Source organism: Acomys minous (genome assembly GCF_964271855.1).
Source record: "Acomys minous genome assembly, chromosome: 14".
Lineage (NCBI taxonomy): Eukaryota > Metazoa > Chordata > Mammalia > Rodentia > Muridae > Acomys > Acomys minous.
This window is the reverse complement of record NC_140496.1, coordinates 42245217-42267344: the sequence shown is the minus strand read 5'-3', so window position 1 is coordinate 42267344 and position 22128 is coordinate 42245217. Positions and strand designations below refer to the sequence as shown.

The window sequence follows — 22128 nt, the reverse complement described above, 5'->3', positions numbered from 1 at the left end:
GAGTTCAATTCCCAGCAACCACATGATGGGTCACAACCATCTATAATGGAATCTGGTGCCCTCTTCTGGACTGCAGGTGTTATATTCAGACAGAATAGGGTATACATAATAAATAAATAAATCTTTGGGGAAATCTTTTAACATAGCAGGACATGCTAAAAAAAAAAAAAAAAGGTCTGTTGTGTGGTTCTGGGCAGGAGTCGCAAGTGCAGCCTGCATGGTTTTGTTCAGGCCTCTGTCTCTTCCCATCACCAGGTCCTGTGCTGAACCCTGCTCTCTCTAAGTTGGACCCTACCTCAGTCACTCTGCAGCCTATGGATATCTGTACCTTCCTGGCCTCAGTTCAACGGGCAGCACTCAGCTAGTCCTGCTAGCAGGATGGGCAGGCCTCCCCTTTTCTCTCTGTACCCTCTCTCAAAAAACCATTAAAAGGCTACTCAGGTCCTGCAGTGACCATGCTTTTGTTTTTTATATTTGGTGTTTTTCCAGACATTGCTTCTTTGTGTAGCCCTGACTGTTCTGGACTTTGTAGACCAGGCTGGCTTTGAACTCACAGAGATCTACCTGCCTCTGCCTTCCCAGTGCTGTCATTACAGGTGTGTGTCACCTCTCCCAACTGACTGTGCATTATATATGAGGCGGGAGTATAGCCTGTGCCATCTAGGGAGGTCAGCGAACTGTCGCTCAGCCTTGACCCAAGGCTCTGTGTGAAGGTGTCTCCTCAGTGCCGTCATCACAGCAGCCTCACGGTCTCTACATCTTACTCCTCACTTCCCTCTCACTTCTGTCCTTTGTCCCCACAGGCTGTCACACAGCTGTCTCAGGAAGCACTGCTGGTAGGGCTGGGCAGGACATGGTATCAGAAAACCAGCTGTACCCTGGGTCTTTCCTAAGCCAGCCTCTGTGTCAAATGTAGGTGTGGGATCTGGGAGGTCCTGGAGGAGGTGGTGGAACGGAAGCAGGTCCCACCCTTAGGCTCCTCACCAGTAGGGGAAGCAATCCCTCCTCTCCCTTGAGAATCTTCCTTTTTTCAACTTGAAGAGCCCCTGGGTAATCCTTCGGAGGCGGAACCTAGTGCTGTCTGAGATTTTAGTGTGTCCTGGTGTCTGTTTAGATGTTGGAGTTGGAGATGTGGCCCTGATAAAGAGCACACCTGTATTCCCAGTGCTCGGTGAGGCAGAGGCAGGTGGATCTCTGTGAGTTCAAGGCTATCCTGGTCTACAAAGAGAGTCCATGACAGCCAGGGCTACACAGAGAAACCTTGGGGTTTTTGGGGGGCGGCACAAACTGTTATTCCAGAGAATTTGAGATTAGTTTCCAGGACCTCCATCAGGTAGCTCACTAGCTTTAGCACCAGCCCTAGAGGGATGCAATGCCTCTGACCTCTTTTGGTCCTGCACTCCTGTGCACACACCCACACATAAAATGAAAAAAAAATTTTGTTTTAAAGATTTATTTATTTATTACATATACAGTGCTCTGCCTGCATGTACACTTGCACACCAGAAGAGGGAAACAGATCTTATGACAGATGGTTGTGAGCCACCGTGTGGTTGCTGGGAATTGAACTCAGGACCTCTGGAAGAGCAGCCAGTGCTCTTAACCGCTGAACCAACTCTCCAGGCCCCATGAAAATATTTTTTAAAGGGCATTTTCTTTAAAAAATTTTTTCTTATTGTTTTCAATATATCCCACAGTTTCCCTTCCTCCATCTCTCCTACCTCTCCTCTCCATCTCCTCCTCTTCCATTTCCCATTCAGTAAAGAGCAGGCGTCTCAGGTGGGGAATACCCCACCAAACACAACATAACAGAATATGACAATGCTAGGCATAAAGGCAGTAATAGGGAAACAACCCAGTAGTAGGGAAAAGGGTCCCAAGAGATGAATCAGAGACACCTCCACTCCCACTGTTAGGAGTCCCACAAAAACACCACGCTGACAACCAAAACATATGCAGAAGACTAGTATAGACCCATGGGAACATGTTGTAGCTGTTGTGTAGCCCAGCACTCGCTGCATAGCTAGTGAGACAACGCCCCTCAAATAAAGACTTGGTGTTGAGGCTCATGTCTGTAATCCTAGCATTAGTGGGGGTGGGGTGTTAGTGGGATCACTGTATTAGTCAGGGTTCTTTAGAAGAACAGAATTTATAGCATGAACACACACACACACACACACACACACACACACACACACGTGAGACATAATGTTCTTGTGGACTGTGTACAGTTTACCCTTGTTCTTTCAAATGCTTATTTTTCTACCCCACTACCCGGTTTCAACCCAGACACTGCCTTGTGATGTTTATTCTAAGTATCTCCTGTCTCAAGTTTGTGTAAACATGTCACCATTTGTTCTCTCTATTGCCAATAAAAACCAACTAGCCAATGGTGAGCTATAACAGAGAATAGGGTGGGACATCCTGGTGAGCGGAGGAGAAAGAGCAGGAAGGACAGGAGGGATGCAGGTGGAGAGGACCAGGAAGCATCAGGAGGAAAGAGTTGGACCTAGGAAATGAGTAAAAAGCAAGTGTAATGTGGGAAACCTAAATGGAAGGAAACTATACTAGCTTGCAGGACTAGGATGGAGTAATTAATGCTCAGTATTGTGCTCACATGGTTAGAAAATTCCCAACTACCAACTGCGGTAGTTTGAATGAGAAATGTCTTCTATAGTCTTAGGCACATTGAACATTTGGTTTCTAGTTGGCAGCACTTTTTAAGGAGAGGTGTTTAGGTTTGACGTTGTTGAGGAAGCATGTCACTGGGTTAGAGATCTGGCAGCGTAAGGACTAGCCCTACTTGCAGTTTGCTCTCTCAACATGGGAGCTCTCAGCATCCTGTTTCTGCTGCTTGTTTTACTTCCATGTTTATCTGCCATGATGGACACTTATTTTTCTGGAACTGCAAGCTAAAATAATCTTTCTTCTAAAAGTTGCCTTGGTTGTAGTTTATCACAGCAACAAAAGTAATTAATACAACAATGCTTATTTCTTTCCAGTGTATTTATATTTTAAAGATTTTATATGTATTATTTATAGATTCTCTCTCTTCTCTCCTCCTTCCCCCTCCCTCCCTCCCTCTCCCCCCCCCCCTCTCTCATACACACACTTTTAATGTCATTTGGGAGGCATCTCTGTGAGTTTGAGGCCAGCCTGGTCTATGCAGAGAACCTCAGGCTGTGCAGGCCTATATCAAACAAGCAAAAGCATGCATATATATCCGAAACAATGCAACACTGATACAAATATTTAGCTTTTATGTTTCCTCTACATTTTGAATTTTCTGGCACATTTTATATGAGTTACCTATTACACTGCAGTTGAGTTTCCTGCATTATTTACAAGCATGAGTTTTCTTCACAATGGAAAATTTCACAACAAAAAGTATTTGTTAAAATTGAAAATGTTCCCTCATTCCTCACGTTTATTATGTCTTCCTATTATGCATTTTTACATGTTTATTGAAGGAGGTGGACAAAGCAAAAAAGTTTTCCCACAATGCTTACACTAAAAGCATCTCTCCACTGTGAGTTCTTTCATGTCTCTGAAAGGAACTACGAAGCCGAAAGGCCTTCCCACATTCCTTACAGCCATATGGTTTCTCTCCTGTGTGCATTCGTATGTGTCCTTGAAAGCTTGTAGGATAGACGAAGGTTTTTCCACACTCCTTACATTCATAGGGTTTCTCACCAGTGTGCGTTCTCTCGTGTATCTGAACGTAACTTGAACACCTGAAGGTTTTGCCACAGTGTTTACATTTGTAAGGTTTCTCTCCAGTGTGAGTCCTTTCATGTGTTCGAAACGCACTGAGGAAAATGAAAGCTTTTCCACATTCGCTACATTTATAAGGCCCGTCGCCAGTGTGTGTTTTGATATGTCTTCGAAAGCTTTCAAGAGAAGTGAAGGCTTTTGCACACTCCTTACATTCGTAAGGTTTTTCTCCAGTGTGATTTCTTTCGTGTGCACGACAGTAATTGAGACAGATGAAGGCTTTCCCACATTCCCTGCATTTGTAAGGTTTCTCTCCAGTGTGCACTCGCGTGTGTACTCGGAAGGCCGAATGGGCACTGAAAGCTTTCCCACACTCCTTACACGTATAGGGTTTCTCTCCAGTGTGAGTCCTTTTGTGAATATGAACGGAAGTGGAGCATCTGAAAGCTTTGCCACATTGTTTACAAACATATGGCTTCTCTCCAGTGTGGATCCGCTCATGGACACGAAGAAAACATGGGCGAAGGAACGCCTTCCCGCAGTCCTTACACTTGTAAGGCCTATTTATAGCCCCGCTGTGTGTCACCATGTGCGTCTGAACACTTGTGCGAGAAATGAAGGCTTTGCCACATTCTCCACACCTGTAGGGCCTCTCCCCGGTGTGGGTTCTCTCGTGTATTTGGATGGAACTGGGACAACTGAAGGCTTTCCCACATTTCTCACACACATAGGGCTTCTCTCCAGTGTGGATTCTTTCATGAATTTTAAGAGAGCCAGGAGAACTAAGAACTTTGCCACAATGCTGACACTGACAGGGTTTCTCTCCGATGTGGGTCTGCTCGTGTGTTCTGAAGGGCTGGTAATAGATGAAGGTCTTCCCACAGTGCTGACACTTGTAGGGGTTTCCTCCGGTGTGAGTCCGCTCGTGTCTTTGAAAAGACTTGAGGTAACTGAAGGTGGCCCCACAGTCCTTGCATTTGTGTCGCTGCTCTCCACACGTAAACCCATCAAGTCCATGCCCAGGGTGAGATCTCATGTGCCTAGTAAGGGATGAATGAAGCGTGAAGCCTCTTCCACATAGGCTGCAGTTATGTGGTTTTCCCCCGGAAGTTATCTTGGTCACATCAGTATCTGGAATCTGGGTGAAGCTTTCTCCATGCCGAGTAACTTCTTTACTTTCACAGAGTCTTTGTATCGTGTATCTTCTGCAAAAAATTAGAGACACATTATTAATAGTTGTTTATTATTTAATGTTTACTTATAATACGTATCAGAATTACATTTTTGTAGCCAAGGCCTGGTGGTAGAGCTTTCTAATCCTGGCACTTGGGAGGCTGACGTAGGAGGATCACAGATGTGAGGGCACTTAGTGTTACAAAGCAAGGCTCTATCTCAAAATAGAAACAAAAGCTATGTGGTAGTGCCTGCCTATAATCCAGGCATTTTGAAAGCTGAGGTAGCAGGACTGATACAAGTTTGTGGTTAGCTATGGCTGTACAGCAGACTCCTGTCTCAAAACACCAAACCAGGGCCTGGAGAAATGGCTGAGCTTAGGAGCACTTACTGCTCTTCTAGGTTTGTTTCTTAGTATCCACATAGTTGCTCGTAATCACCTGTCACTTTGATTCCAGGGCATCTGATGCCCTCTCCTAGTCTCTAAGGACTCTTGCATCATGTAATACACATAAATTTAAGCAGGTAGAGACATTAATACTATTATTACTACTAAACCCCAAACCAAACAAAGAGTACAATAACAAAAAAATTAATGTATATATATATATATGTGTGTATGTATGTATGTATGTAATGGAAGTTTTGGTTTCTTTGTAAACTCAGTTATGTTATGTAAATATGTTCTTTTCATCTCAAGTGCGGGATTTTCATTTGGGCTTTAGTTTGCTCAGAGCTGATAACTGGGGCAGGGCATGGTCTTTGCCAGGTGGTAATGGCTGGCCTCCTGCATGAAGCACAGGGAGGGGCGTGGTCTAGGACTCTAAAGGAGATAAACAGAGCCTTGAGAGAGAAAGGTCGTGTGTGGCAGTTTGGAGACCAGAGATGGATGGTGTGATGGCGTTTGCTGTTGATGGAGAGTAATATTGTCCCCAAAAGAACCCAATTGACCCTAAACAACTGGGAGAAGTAAAGGGGTCTGTGCCACCTCTCTCTCCACTAACTTTTTTCCTCTCTTACCCAGGGTTAAGGGGTTGGTGGAAGAGAGGTAGAAGCTTCACTACTTCAAATAAAATAAGAGTTTAAAAACAAGAGTCAACAATATAGTTTTTGTTTTTTCCAGACAGGGTTTCTCTGTGTAACCTTAACTATCCTGGGACTTGTTCTGTAGAGCAAGTTGGCCTCAAACTCACAGAGATCCTCCTTCCTCTGCCTCCCAAGTGCTGGGACTAAAGGTGTGCACCACCACTGCCCAGCTTATACGGGGTTTCTTAATGTTGTTTCTAAGTTAAAAAAATTTTTTTTGAGATAGTCTCACTGTATACTTCTGGCTGGCCTTGTATTCACTACATAGACCATGCTAGCTTTGAACTTATGATGGCTCCTCTTGCCTTTAATTTACAATGATCCTCCTGCCTCTGCCTCTGCCTTCAAAGTGCTGGGAATCCAGGTGTGCACCACTTGGTGGTTTGAATAGGTTTGGCTCTCATAGATTCCTGGGTGTGAACACTTGGCCATGGGGAGTGGTACTATTAGGAGGCGAGGCCTTATTGGAGGAGGTGTGGCTTTGTTGGAGAGAGTGTGTCATGGGGTAGCTGGGCTCTGAGAAGGAAGATAGTCTCCTCCTGGCTGCCTCTGCATCGAGATGTAGAACTCTTGGCTGCCTGAGGGGTGCCATGCTTTCCACCATGGTGATAATGGACTAAACCCTGAAACTGTGAGCCACCCCAGTTAAACGTTTGCCTTTACAAGGGTTCCTTGGTCTCTTCACAGCACTACAACCCTAAGACAACCACCATATCGAAAGGATGCTGACGTGTTCAATATCTATGTCATTTAAAAATACTTCTGGTAAAAAGTTTTAAAGAAAACCATAAATGAGTCTTTTCTGGTTGTCTACTTTAAAAATCTAGTAAAAATTTAACATATAGTAAGATTCTGCTTTCTTTAGTGTGGAAACTCACCTTATATTTTTCTCTTGGATTCTGTACTGATTTGTAATATCCTGGTCTTCCAATTCACTTCCTAAAATGTAAAAGCAGAAAAACCATGATAAACTCTTAGAAATTACCAAAGACTTTCCAGGTTCTAGGTCCAAAATGAGCTCATAATGCCTGGTTTATATGAATGTAAGCCACTTTTACATCCTAAGTCTTAAAACAGTGACGGTGAACAAGAAATCACTGTCACTAGGCTTGGTGGCATGCGCCTTTAATCCCAGCATTGTGGAGGCAGCGGCTGGCAGATCTCTGAAAGTTCTAGTCCAGCCAGGGCTACATAGTGAGACCTTGTCTCAACCAAAGGACAACCCCAACAAAGAAAACTTTCTGCGGTCAGGTAATTAGCTAAGTGAAGGAAATGGCGTGGTCCTTACCCACAGAGGCCAGGTTCCTCAACGTTTCCCACATCACATCTCTGTAGAGTTTCTTCTGTGAAGGATGCAGCAGATGCCACTCTTCCTGAGTGAAACTCACACACACATCCTCAAAGGTCACTGACTCCTAAATATTCCATATGTGTAAAGAAGAGTAAGATTAATAGCCCTGGGGAAATCTGTATCCCAATCTGTAGGTGCACATGCACACCACTTCTACTTTTCTTTACAGTACTGGGGACTGAACCAAGCATCATACATGTTAAGCAAACTCTACCAGTGAGGTAGCCTAGCCCAAAGCTGACATACAATTCTCTGGTCTCTCAACACTGATTACATGGCTTGATTATTAATTTCACTAAAGTTCATATTGAGTTCTGTGAGTGTAACAGCATCTAGAAAGCATGAGTATCAGGTACATTTTTACTATGGCCACTGCACAAATATTTTTCAAAAATTCAATTTAATTTGCTTTTTGAGACAAGAGTCTCACGTAGCTCAAACTGGCTGCAACCAAAGCTTCATTAATGTTAGGTAAGTACTCTGAACAATTAGACATCATAACAGGCCCCAGGCTGTACCACTGATTCCATGAAGTACAATTCAGGCTGTAAATTCAGCATAAACAGCACCAGCAGCCAAAAGCAAAAACCAAAGACCCAACCCACCCAAGTCCACAGTTCTGGGAAAGTCTCTAAATGCACTAACCTTGCCTTTTGGCTTCTGTACTTCTGCTTCTGGTTAACTGTTCTTTCTAGCTGAAGTTCATCAACCTAGAATATGGTTTTTGGGCTTAAAAGCTCACCATGAGAAAGGCTGGGAGTTATACTGGGATCCCAAACACTCAGTGTAGTCACAGGCTGGCTAATAAAGACTCTCTTGGCTTAAATCCATATCTGAGCAATCTTCTATGGTAGATCCTCCCACAATACTGTATCTCCCAGAGAACCATTAACTTAGATAAGACCTTGCTGCCAAATGCAAATAAAACTTCCCGGGCACTTTTAGCCCCAGCCAATAGTGTACATCTACCCTGGGAACCTTCCACCCACTCCCCAAGAACTATATAGACTACATAGCCTTTGTTCACCCCGTCTCCCCAGATAAAGTTGAGCAGCTTTGCTGAAGCTAGTCCCAGAGGTCATTCCATTGTACTCACTGCTGTCTGGAATCTGACCATCCCCCCATGTCCTTTATTATTATTATTTCAATGGTCCTGGAGACTAGAGCCAGGGTCTGTGTGGTGCTAGGCAAGCACACTACTAAACTGTGTTCTCAGGTCCCACGTGTATCTTAGAAGGGAAGAGCAGGGGAATCAAAAGATGGCTGTGTGTGTAAAGTGTTTAGCACCCCCAGAATCCATGTAAAACATGAGACTTGGTAGTTTGTAACTGTATTCCTAATAGCACTACAGGGAAATGGGAAACAGAGACAGGAGAATCCTAAGAAACTCGTGGAGCAGCTAGCCTGGCGTACATGCGGCTAACAACAAAAGACGCTATTTTAAACAATTGGAAAGTGAGGAGACACCAGAGGCTGTCCTCGGACTGCTACACAGACTGTGGCATGAGCACATGCTCACAGGAAGTGTCTGTACTAATTTGAAAAAGTTTTAAATTTTTTACCAACATGGCAAGAAGCAAAGTGCAGTATTATATGTACACCATATATGTATACTGTTGGCACATTTTGTGGACTGTGTACAGTTTTTCCTTGCCCATTCAAATGCTGATTTTTCTACCCCACTATCTGGTTTCAATCTGGACACTGCATTGTGATGTTTATTCTAAGTATCTCCTGTCTCAAATTTGTGTAAACATGTCACCATTTGTTCTCTGTATTGCCAATAACAGCCAACTAGCCAATGCTTAACAATAACAGAGAATAAAGTGGGGCATCCTGTTCCAGTGAGGGGAGGAGAAACAGGAAGAAGGAGAGGATTGAGACAGGAAAAGACCAGGGAAATCAGGAGAAATGAACTTGGCCTAGGAGATGATTTAAAAGCAAATATAATGTGGGAACTCTGAATGGGAGGAAACTATACTAGCTTGGAGGTTTAGGATGGAGTAATTATTGGGCATCATTGTGCTATAGGCTAATTAAATATATCCTAGTCTCTCTGAGTGGTTATTTGAGTATAAAGCTGAATAATGAATAACCAATGATATTACTAAATTAATAACTCAATATTAAATATTAATAATCCTTCAACAGTATACCTTTTCCATAACTGTTAGTGTCACCTGAAGAGGCAGGTGGGTTCTCGCTTAATGACTAGACTTTAAGACTGCTGATACTCTTTTTGTTTTGTTTTGTTTTGTTTTTATGAGACAGGGTCTCTCTGTGTAGCCTTGGCTGTCCTAGACTCAATTTGTAGACCAGGCTGGCCTCAAACTCACAGTGATCCACCAGCCTCTGCCTCCCAAGTGCTGGGATTAAAGACGTGCGCCACCACGCCCAGCCCTTGATATTCTTTCTTAACATGGTATGAAAAGGCTTATTACTTGCATGAATGAGACTTCTGGAGACCAAAGAAAGCAACGAAGCCTTATTTTACTGATGACAGGGGGTGTTCTAAACTGATCATTTATTCACAGCTTATATGGAATGCATGCTGTCTGTCAAAGGAGGGAGAGACCCAGTTCCTGATTCCCTAGTGCAGAAGAGGGTACAAGAGAAAGAGGTAAGGCTTATCAGCAGCTAAACAACAGCAGAGACCAAGCAGGGCATGGTGCACATGCCTGTAATCCTATCACTCAGGAAGTAGAGGAAGGAAGATTTAGAATGAGGCCAGCCTGGGCTATGAAGTGACTCTGAGGCAAACCTTGAATACGCAGTAAGACCCATATTAATAAAACAAAACAAAAACAAGGAAAACAACAGCCACAAACACCAGATGTTGGGGGTGTAGCTCATTTTTGGAATCTTTATCCTAGACAAAGCCATGGGGGTTGAATCTTCACACTCTCTCACCCACTTCCCATATCACACACTCACACACACCAGCGCACACTTGTAAGACCCCCTCCCCTGTGCACCCGACATAGCAAGCATAGCAGCAGTAACGCTATCTTGCAAGGCAAGACTAGAATAATAGGTTCCCGGGATAAGATAAGGCCTGGGGCTCAGAGGAGAAAGATAAAAGCGTGCTTGTCCTTGTCAAACAAGATATTTATGGTCGGCCATCTGGCCCAGAGAATGGGCAAACTCCCCTGTTCCCATCCGATGGCCGGGCCATAACCTCGCTTCATGTCAAGCAAGATATTTATGGACGACCACCTGGCCCAGAGAACGGATAAACTCCCCTGTTCCCAGAGCCCATCTAATGACCGGGCTATAACCTCGCCTCATTTAAATTTACCAATCAGAGCCCTGTAACTATGCTTCTCGCTTCTGTAACCGAGCTTCCCGCCAAACTCCCTATAAAGGACCCCCTAAAGACTCGCTCGGGGCGCCAGCCTCTCCAGAGACTGAAACGCCCGGGTACCCGTCCCCTTAATAATAAAGCCTCTTGCGTGTTGCAACCGAAGCCTTGGTCTCGCTGGTTCTTGGTGGGGGTCTCCATGTTAAGACCGCCGTGTCGGGGGTCTTACACACTCACACATCACACCCTAAAACAAAACCAAATGAAGAGAAAGAAAAAGGGAAACTCAGGTTTTGGTTTTTTGCTCTGACATTTAAGGAATGCAGGAACCACTGCGCCTGTCCTCGCTGAGAAAAGCAGGGAGCAGTAAGATGGCGCCACGGGTAAAGGTGCCTGCTGCCAAGCCTGGCTGAGTTTACTCAGGTATCTTAAATCTGTGTTGTAGAAGGAGAGAACCAATGCCCTCAAATTGTCCCTGAACCTCCATATGTATGGTATGGTCCATGTGTGCTCATCACATACATACACACAAAAATACATAACTTTAAATAAAAAATGTATATGTAGGGCTGGAGAGATGGCTTGGCGATTAAGTGCACAAACTCCTCTTATAGAAGATTCAAATTTGGTTTCCAGCACCCATGTCAAATGCCTTACAACTTTAACTGTGGACTCCAAGGACACTACCCTCTTAAAACCCATACAGAGGCATATATACATAATTAAAAATAAATCTTTTTCTTGGCCATAGTGCGTCATCACAGAGGCAGAAAAGTGACTGACACACTCCCCTCGAAAATACACCTAAAATGTAATCAAAGGACGGAGGAGTGCGGGTAGGAAATTTAGGGCGGCCACTTTATTAAACCAGCATAAACCTATATTCTAAATATTTGTCCTCACCCCCAGTCAAGCACAGTCCTCACTCCTTATAAAGGAAACTTCTCTTTGCAATAGACAGGGACCACTACAAAGAACCACAACCAGTCAGGATGCAGAGCTGTGGAGCCCAGTCTGAGAGACAAGTACAAATTGAGGTACTTCTGGGGCTGCAGCTTAGTGGAACTGGGTTTGTGAGAAGTCTTAATGAAGCTGGGCATCAGCATTGCAGGGTTTTAATCCAGCCCTTGAAAGGCAAAAGCAAGCAGATCTGATTTCAAAGCCAGCCTGGACTACAGAGTGAGTTTCAGGACAGCCAGGGTACATTACTGAAATACTGCTTAAAAGAGAGAGAAATAGAGTCAGGCATGGTGGCTCATACTTTTAATCCCAGTATTCAAGGAGGCAGAGGCAGGTGGATTGATGTGAGTTCGGGGCCAGCCTGGTCTACAAATCGAGTCCAGGACAGCCAGGGCTACACAGAGAAGCCCTGTCTTGGAAAAAAACAAAACAAAAACAAAAACACAGAGTGGGGGAGAGAAAGAGGGAGGAGGGAGGGAGGGAGGGAAGGAGGGAGGGAGGGAGGGAGGGAGAGAGAGAGAGAGAGAGAGAGAGAGAGAGAGAGAGAGAGAGAGAGAGATTGATTTTGAGAGATTTTTATCTTATGGTGCCCCTGGGGGCAACAGGGTATCAAAGGCCAGAAGGAGGTGTCACTTAAGGTTTTGCATTTATGTTTTAAAAAAATCAAAGCAGGGTGTGGTGGTGCACACATTTAATCCCAGCCTCAGGAGGCTGAGGCAGACGGATCTCTCAGGCCAGCCTGATCTACAGAATGAGTTCCAGGGCAGCCAGAACACCACAGAGAAACCCTGTCTCAGAAAAGCCAAATAATAATGATCAATATTATTTAAAACTTAAGTTTTATTTTATATGCATGAACATTTTGCCTGCAAATATGCATATGTGCCACCCGTGTGCCTTGTGCCCAAGGAGGGGGTTGTAAAGAATCTCGTAGAATTGGAGTTATGGATGGTTGTGAACCACCATGTGGGTGCTGGCAACCGAACCACTGTCCTTTGGAGAGGAGGAAGTGCTCTTAACCGCTGAGCCATCTCTCCATCCCCAACACGGATTATTTATTTAAGCTCTGCGCGCGTGAACGCACCACGACCGAGGCCAAACAGACGTCACCAAGTTCTGTTCTAAGCTGGAGAGGGGGACGCTGGGGTTTAGAAATAAACGAGAGCTGTGGACATGTAGAGATTTACTTCTAGGCCTAGAAAGAGGTGTTGAAAACAGAAAATTTGAGGCTGTTTTCAACACCTTCGTAAAAACTGCGGGGATACCTACCAGTGTCCCCCGGGGCGAGCGGAGGCCCGGGCCGCACAAGCGTAGCTCTTCCAATGCCCAAATCCGGCCACGGAACACGCGCGGCTCGGACCCACAGCCCAACCTCTCCTCCCCGCTCCCTCTTAGGGGGCGGCCGCACTCACCATCGCGGTCAGGGCTTCCGGTGTATTGGTTTTGCCTTATCTCTAGGAAGCCGCACTGGTCCCAGTTGCCTAGTCCGTCCGGCCTATTTAACGTCACGCGCATGTGCGTAGCGTGGCCACGCCCACTACCCCGCCCGAGGTCTTAAGGGGAGTCATCTTTCTCGATTGACCAGGAGGCAGAGGGGAGTGTGCTAGGACTTCAGCATTTAAGCTGTTCTGGTGAGAACCCGGTGTCTTCCGGCAGCTGCTTCTGAATAAGGGAACGCAAATATGCTCAGCTTCCAGGTGGTGCGACATCTAGCGTTATCCCGAATAGTTTATAGTGTTTGCAAGAGGAGCCGAAGTCCCCCAGGCGTGGAGGCGTGGCTTAATGTTAGGAGGCTATTCCTGGAATCCTGCTTGTTTGCAGACACTCTTAAAATTAACCCTGAATCTGGGCATGTCCTAGAGCTTGGGAAGGAGAAACAGGAAGATCAGGAACTCAAGTCCTTGTTAGTAGTTCAAGGCCAGCGTGGGCTGCATGAGACTCTGTATAATAATAAAATGAACTTGAGGGTATAGTTCAGTTATTTGCCCGCTGCGAAGCCGCATCATCAATGTCCCTGATGCATATGATCAGGGTTTGCTCCACTGTCTCCTCATCCTCACAGATCCAAGTTTAGAAAAGGAATCCCTTACTGTAGTCTGCCATTTGACTGGACAACCCCAGCATGGGTGTAAGTTTCTTTCTCTATTTCTCTGCTATATAACAAGTTATATAGGCTAGTTATATAGTTCAGGCTGTCCCAGAACTCCGCAGCCTCCCCAGTGTTGTCATTACAGCCACTGCCACTAGCCCAGCTGAAGTTTTTCGGGTTTGGTGCTACAAGTGAATGCATTTGACCTTCAAAAACTGAGAGAGCTCACTATTAATATGAGCTACGTGAGTTAGGACAAAGTGAGGAATGGGTCTAGGGGCAATAGTTCTCAACCTGGGGGTCATGACCCCCACGAGGTCTCATATCATATATCCTTCATGTCAGATATTTACATTATAATTCATCACAGTGGCAAAATTACATTTATGAAGTGGCAACGAAATAATTTAATGATTGGAGGTCACTACAACATGAAGTACTGTGTAAAAGGGTTGAAGCATTAGGAAGGTTGAGACCCACTGGTCTAAGGGTTTATATTCTCTCTTCTCTTTTCTTTTCTTTTCTTTTCTTCTTCTTTTTTTTTAAAATAAGGTTGTTAACTCTTGTTTTTTTTTTAAGATTTTATTTATTTATTTATTTTATGCATGAGTACTCCATTTGTATGTACACCTGCAGGCCAGAAGAGGGCACTAGATCACATATAGATGGTTGTGAGCCACCATGTGGTTTCTGGGAATTGAACTCAGGACCTCTGGAAGATCAGCCGGTGCTCTTAACCTCTAAACCATCTCTCCAGCCCCTTCTTCTTCTTCTTCTTCTTCTTCTTCTTCTTCTTCTTCTTCTTCTTCTTCTTCTTCTTCTTCTTCTTCTTCTCTCCTCCTCCTCCTCCTCCTCCTCCTCCTCCTCCTCCTCCTCCTCCTCCTCCTCCTCCTCCTCCTTCTTTCTCTCTCTCTCTCTCTCTCTCTCTCTCTCTCTCTCTCTCTCTCTCTCTCTCTCTCCCCCCCCTCTCTCTCTCTCATTTTTCAGATAGAATTTCATGCTGTAGCCCAGGTTGGCATGCTTTGGAACACCTATGTAATTCAGGCTGGCACTGAACTAATGGTAATTCTCCTGTCTCAGGCCCCTGGGTGCCAGGATTGTATACAGGCATGGGCAGTGTGATTGCTAACCTTGGTTGTCAACTTGAGTACACCAGGAATCAACTAAAAACTAAACAGTTTGGCACACCTGTGAAGGATTTTTGTTGTTTTTTGTTTTGTTTGTTTTTTAACTGAGACATCCTGGGCAGTAGAACCATACCAGTGAATCTTTGGAGGTGGGAAGATACAATTTTAACTTGGACCACATTTGAATGCTTGGACCATACATTCATAGACATCCATTGTTGAATTAGCTGTAAGTCATTCTAATAAATGCCCTTTCTACCTACACATTCATTCATAAACCATCTCGCCAGTTTTGAGAGCTGTGTGTTTCTTACATTGATAGTGTGGTGGGATTTTGGAGTTACAGAGCTATGTGGGGTCAGCCACACTCCTGGAGGTAAAATCCTCACCATGGCTCTGTACGTAAACCCAATAAACTGGTTCCACAAATTAGACTTTGGTAGAATCATACTTTGATCTGACATTTGTGACCCGTCTGGGAAAATAGACATTTGTTTCCCATATCTCTAGGCAAAGTTAATACTATAGTTCCTGATGTGACCTCCATGTGTTTGGGATTGACCTGACTGGGGTTAAGGGGAGTGAAGAAATGACAGACACTTGTATAGAAAAGCTGGAATTGAGTGGGTCTTACACTAGAGTTTATTATATAGAAGTAAAATGTCTTTAAGATACTGTAAAAAGCTGTACATGCAATATCTCTGACTATTGGCTTACTTTTTTACAAAATAAACCTAATCATAATAATTTGTAATTAAGACTGCCATTAAATGAACATTGCTCTAGTTGTTTAAGGTATATCATGGTCAGGCTGTACTGTAGAGAAAATAAAGCATTTATCTTTAATATATATGGGACAGATAAATTATACTGGTTAAGAATAAAATACAGTTATGGCTGGAGAGATGGCTTAGTGGGCATGAGCATGGGATACTCTTCTGGCCTCTGCCAGCATCAGGCACACATATTGGTCACAGACATATATGCAGGAAAACACTTACAAATATAAAATAAAATAGATTTTAAAAATAAGGCTGGGTGTAATGGTACATGTCTTTAAACACAGCTCTCAGAAGTCAAAGGCAGGTAAACATCTGTGAGTTCAAGGCTTGCTTGTTCTATGTGAAGAAGTTAACTGCACCCAAGAGGACACAAGGAATGAATAATCCCAGAACACAAAATCAAGAACAGGAACCAATAAACACTGTTCATCAATAACACTCAAGAGTAATGGCCTCAATGCCCCAATGAAAAGATAAAGATTAACAGATTGGATCAGAAAACAGTATCCATCCATCTGCTGAACTGAAAAATACATCCCACCATTAAGGCTGTACAGATATCACCCGGGGTAAAAGGATGGAAAATGATGTTTCAAGCAAATGGCCCCAAGAAGACAGGATGTTTAGCCATTTTAATGTCTCACAAAAATAGACTTCAAACCAAAACTAATCAGAAGAGATATGGAAGGACACTAGATACTGCCCAGGTTCATAAAAGAATCACAACTACAGCTAAAATTACATATTGACTCTCATACAGTGATAGTAGGTGACTGCGTTACCCCACTTTTACCAATAGACAGGTCATCCAGACAAAAACTAAACAAAGAAGTCCGGAGCTAAATTATGTCATCAATCAAATGGACCCAGGAAATGTTTATAAAATATTCCAGCCAAGCACACACACAAAAGTATTTTTCTCAGAACCTCATGGAACTTTCTCTAAAACTGACCACATACTTGGACGCAGAGCAAGTCTCATCCTGCATCCTATCTGACAAGCATGGATTAAAGATAGATATCAGAACAAAAGACACAGCAGAAGGTTTACAAACCCATGGAAACTGAACAACTGAAAAATGGGTCAAGATAGAGATCAAGAAAAAAATTTTTTAACTTTTTTAGAATGGAATGAAAATGAAAGCACAACGTAGCCAAACCCGTGGGACACAATTAAGGCAATTCTAAGAAAATGTCATAGCAGTAAATGCCTACTTTTTTTTTTTAAAAAGGAGAGACCTCATATTAGTAACTTAGTGATACAAATGGTATCAGACTATGATGCAACAAAACTAGAAATCAACAAGAGAAACTATGAAAATAGTAGGAACTTTGTACACCACATTTTGAATGGGTGATCTCAACTAAAAAAATCAGAGAGGAAATCTAAAAAGTCCTAGAGACAAACATGAAACACAGCTTATAAGAACCTCTAGGATGTAGTCAAGGCAGCACTAAGAGGAGAGTTTATGGTGATAATGTTTATGTTTTTAAAATAAGCACTATCAAATAACCTAATGGCACACTTCAAGCCTCTTGAAAAACAAGTGGCTAACCCCAAACTCAGTAAACAGCAAGAAATAATAAAGATTGGGGAAGAATTGAGAGTGAAAAAACAATACGCAAAATCAACTCAAGAGTTGGTTCTTTGAAAAAGTTAATGAGATAGACAAACCTTAGCTATTCTGATATATATAAAAAAAAGGGAGGTGTAAATGAATGTGACCGTAGATCAAAAGGATGTCATTACAACTGAAATTCAGAGCATCAATACAAATTACTATGAAAACTTATATCCCATAAAGCTGGATAACACACGCACACACACACACACACACAAAAAGAAATATAAGACTTTTTGAAAGTATATCGTCTGCTAAAATTAAGCTTTGAAGATATAAATAATTTAAACAGACCCATGACAAGCAATGAGGTCGAAGCCTACATTAAAACCCTCCCTTTGAGCAAACACCCATGACCAGATGGATTCACTACTGAATTCCATCAAAGTTGATAGAAAGAAAAAAAGGTGGCACACCAATTCTGCTAAACTTGTTCCACAAAATAGAAAGTAAAGGAAGACTACAAATGAACCCTATGAAGCCATTATTATCTCCATATCAAAACAAAGTAAAACACTACAAAGAAACTATTTCTTTGATGAACATAGAAGCAAAATTTCTTAACAAAATATTTGCAAACTAAATCCACGAACAGGTTGAAAAGATTATTCATTATGACCAAGTGGGGCTTAATTCCAGAAGAGCACAGTTGTTTCAGTATGCATTAATCAATAAATATGATAAGCAAACACGAGGACAGAAATCACAATTATTTTTTAGATAGGGTTTATCTGTGTAGCCCTGGCTATCCTGAACTGGCATTTTTGACCAGGATGGCTTCATACTCACCGCAGTCCACCTGCCTCTGCCTCCCCAATTGCTGGGATTACAGGTGTGCGCCACAGCATTCTGCAAGACCACAATTATTTTAAGGCTGAAAAGTCATTTACTAGTTCAACATGACTGCATGATAAAAGTTCTGGAGACTTTAGGAGTAGATGGAACACATCTCACAATAATAAAATGCTGTATAACCTGCATGGGTTTGCACTGGGTCCTTGGCATATATTTTGTGGTTGTTTAGCATTGGATGTTTGTGGACTCCTAACAATAATGGGAGTTGGGATATCTCTTTTGCCTGCTCTTGGGACCCCTTTCCTCCTATTGGTTGCCTTGTTCAGTCTTGATATGAATGAAGCTTTGTGCCTAGTTTTATTGCATCTTGTTAAGCTGTGTTTACTTGCTATCCCTGGGAGGACTGCTCTTTTAAGAAGAGAAATTGAGGAGGAGTGGATCTGGGGGAGTGGGAGGAAGGAAGGGAGGAGAGGTTGTGGTAAGGATTTATTGTGTGAGAGACAACTAAAAAGAAAAGATACTATATACAACAAACCTATTTCAACATTATATTAAGTGAAGACATACTGAGAGCATTCCATGTAAAATTAAGAATAAGACAAGAGTGTTCACTCTCCCCTTTTTATTAAATATAATGTTCAAAGTCTTAGCTATCTAAATTAGACAAAAGAAAGAAAAAACAGATAAGAGTAGGAAGGAAGGATGGAAGTCAAACTACTCTATTTATAGAAGACATTATTGGCTCTACTAGAAAAACTCTTGGGTCCAATAAAGTTGTAGGACCCTAATTTATACTAACAGTCTACCCTCTGAGGAAAAAAAATCTATTAAAAAATAACTCACCCCAAAGTGAAGTATTTAGGAGTGTATTTACCCAAAGACGTAGAGTACTTCTGCAATGAGAATTTCATGATATTGAAAAAGTAAATCTATGCTACCAAAATTTAATATGTAGAATTAATACCTATCAAAATTTTGATGATATAGCTCACATGTTTAGAAAAGTAATTCATATGGAACCACACCCCCCCCAAATTCATGAATAGTTAAAGCAATTCTAGTGAGTGGGAACAGTTCAGAGATATTAAAACACCCTACTTCAATTATATTGATAAATTTATAGTGATAAAGACATCCTAGTGCTGGCATAAAAATAGGAAGACCAATGGAATAAAATAGAGGAACTGAGGCTGGATGGTGGTAGTGGTGGTGCAGTCCTTTAATCCCAGCACTCAAGGGACAGAGGCAGGTAGACTTCTGTAAATTCAAGGCCAGCTTGATCTACAGAGTGAGTTCCGGGACAGCCAGAGCTACATAGAAAAATTCTTTCTTGAAAAAAACAGAACCAAAACAAAAAATAGTCTGTCTGGATTGCTTCTATAAAAGGTAATTCTCTTTTTAAAACTTTATAAAGCTGGCATGGTGGTGCACACCTTTAATCCTGACACACAGAAGGCAGAGGGAGCATTAGAAAGATATGTTTGGGTTTGGTTTTGGTTTGGTTTGGTTTGGTTTGGTTTGAGGCAGGGTTTTTCTGTGTTGCCCTAGCTGCCCTGGAACTCACTCGCTCTATTCTATCCCATTGGTCTTACTATTTTACCCAACAACAGAGCAACCAGTTGTGGTGTGGCTAAATTCCATAGGGCTAGGGAAGCACAAGTCAAATGTGGTCAGGGAGGGAGAATGCAATCTCCTTACAGTGACCAAAGTGCAGTATATCTTGATGGGTGCTCACGATAAAACGCCAAAGGAAATACACTGGTGATAAATACAGTAAAGAAATGTGAATAAGATGGCTCAGTATCCATTCCAGTAAGGTAGCATGGGTAGGAACAACGTCAGTGCAGGAAGTTGAATATGGATGGGTCATGAAACTATTTTACTGGTCAACTATAGGCAAAACCAAATTACCATGGTGTGGTGGTGGTGGTGGTGGTGGTGGTGTGTGTGTGTGTTTCTTTATTTTAAATGCTTACCACCACCACCATCACCACCACCAATAATAAGAATGTCATTCATGAATAAACACTCAAAGGCCAGTGGGAAAAGATCAGGTATAAGGAGCCACAAAGCAATCCAGAGTAAATATCTAAATATTTTTCATCTGATAAAGGTTCTTTAATCGTTTAAATTTATCTTAAAGGTCACAACCAATCAACTAAATATTTACTATTACGTAACAAGGACATCTATAATACAGTCCAGTTACTGGATCTAACTCTTTTTCTCTCCCTCTCTCTCTCTCTCTCCCTTCCTCCATCTTTTTCTTGCTCCCTCTCCTGCCACCATTTTCAGTCCAAGGGGTGAAATAAAAATGCTATAAAGGTTTCATAAAGACATGTATTTACCTACTTCAAATCTTTTGGAGAACTTTTCTGATATGTTATTCCTCTTCCACTAGTTCACAAGCAGACGTCCTGGGTACACAGGTCTAGAAATTCTGTGCTGTGTGAAAGTCAATAGTAACCGAGGGATGCCTGTGCTGGGTTTAATGTCAATGGCCCCTAGAGGCTCATATGTTTGAGTGTTTGCTCCCTAATTGGTGGAACTGCTTTGGAAGGATTAGGGGTGACCTTGTAGAAGGGGTGGCCTGATTGGAGAAGGTGTGTCCCTGGGGCTCTGAGGTTATTTCTAGTTAGCTCTCTCTATGCTTGCACTTATGAATTAGCAACGAGCCCTCGGCTACTGCTCCAGCACCATGCCTGCTTGCTTCCTGCCTGCCTGCCTGCTGTCATGCTCTCCACCGTGAGGATAATGCACTCTAACCCTCTGAAAACTGTAAGCAACCCTCCAGCTAAACGTTTACTTTTATAAGTTGCCTTGGTCGTTGAGTCTTTTTTATAGCAATAGAAACGTAACTAAGACAATGACAAATAATGGCGTGACACTCCCTTGATTGTCATTTCCCCATGGGAAAGGCATGAGACGCAGGTGCTTCATGGGTCCAATTAGGCCCAATTCCCACTTTGAAAATGACTTCTAGGTTATTTGTTGAGGCCTAGATTCAACTTGACCACACTTGCCAAAGCCACTCACTAGTAAAAGACTGACAGTTGGAGGAGTGTGTATACAGGGAGGCCTACACTAAAACAAGGAGGAGGGCAGGGCGGGACCCAGAAAAGAGGAAGGCCAGATCCCTGGAAGGTGAGAGGTTCCAGATGGAGGGTGGATAAGTAGGGGAGAGGTGAGGAGATGAAGGTTATCAGCCATTGGAACGCAGGTTAGGCAAGACCAGAGGAGCCCCAAAGTGCCAACATATTCCAAGAGATCCGGGCTTTTGGTGAGGACCAGCAATGTGCACCTGGGGCGCTGGCTATCCCACATTTTGCATTGTTTGAGTGTTTTTGGGTCAGGTCACCAGCTCCACCATCATGTACATAAATTAAGTCTGAGTTTTTGCACTCTGGAGCTGCCCAGCCCCCTGAGAGCTGGTACCTCATCTCTTCATGGGCCCCTGGTAGCCATACCTTGCTGCTCCTGCTGTGGAGTCTGGTGAAGCTCAGGGTCTGGCTGAACTCCTGGTCAGCTGAAGAGGAAAGGGCGGTGAATATGCCATCCCGCAGAGGATCCTTTCTACTGTTTACCCGTGTCTCCGTTGAAACCAGCAGCAGAGGCCAGTTTCCCCCTGTGATGTCATCATGGCTTCAGACTTTGGAGTTCCAGAACTGAGAACTACGGGCCTGCTCACACAGGCACAACACAGCGGAGCACGTGACACTCCCTTGAGTGTAATTTCCCCCACGGGAAAGGCATGAGACATGCGTGTCCCCTGGAGGGCAGGGTTCTGTATAAATCCACCACTGGTGACCAGAGCCTAGGGAGAGCCTCCCACCAACCCATGAACTTGAGCTCTGGTGACATTGTGGCTAGAAGGACGTCAAAAGAAAGCTCAAATGGAGGTTTCCTCCATCAGCAATTTGGCTTTTCCCTTATGTCACTGTATTTTTTGAAGTTCTATTCTTTTAAATATATGCCTCCCTTTGTGGCAGGTGATTTTCTGAGGAAGATGAGACGTCTTCATCCAGTCTCCTGAGATCTTAAGAGCTGTATTTGTTCTCTAAGCCTTGTCAGTGTCTATTAAATAGATATGGATGTTTCAGTGACAAGTGTCAGCTTCAAATATTTCTC

At 43.2% G+C, this 22128-nt stretch overlaps 1 protein-coding gene across 1 annotated transcript; it reads right to left on the bottom strand.

The window, feature by feature from the left end:
* Window positions 1–3245: 3245 nt before the first annotated feature.
* Window positions 3246–21612, bottom strand: LOC311583505 (uncharacterized protein). The gene is made up of 4 exons (XM_084757167.1): window positions 21468–21612; window positions 7262–7388; window positions 6852–6912; window positions 3246–4919 (listed from the first exon to the last, which is right to left on the bottom strand). Exons 2-4 carry the CDS (start codon window positions 7293–7295, stop codon window positions 3506–3508), a joined length of 1509 nt encoding a protein of 502 aa, XP_084613293.1. The 5' UTR covers window positions 7296–7388; window positions 21468–21612; the 3' UTR covers window positions 3246–3505.
* Between the last annotated feature and the right edge of the window lie 516 nt (window positions 21613–22128).

Bases quoted from the DNA above. Each gene is read 5' to 3' on its own strand.
- LOC311583505 (XM_084757167.1), bottom strand. From the start codon at position 7,295: ATGTGGGAAACGTTGAGGAACCTGGCCTCTGTGG. The intron at 6,913-7,261 runs GTAAGGACCACG...TTTACATTTTAG, and splicing joins GAGGAACCTGGCCTCTGTGG to GAAGTGAATTGGAAGACCAG. The intron at 4,920-6,851 runs GTGAGTTTCCAC...AATTTTTTGCAG, and splicing joins ATCCAAGAGAAAAATATAAG to AAGATACACGATACAAAGAC.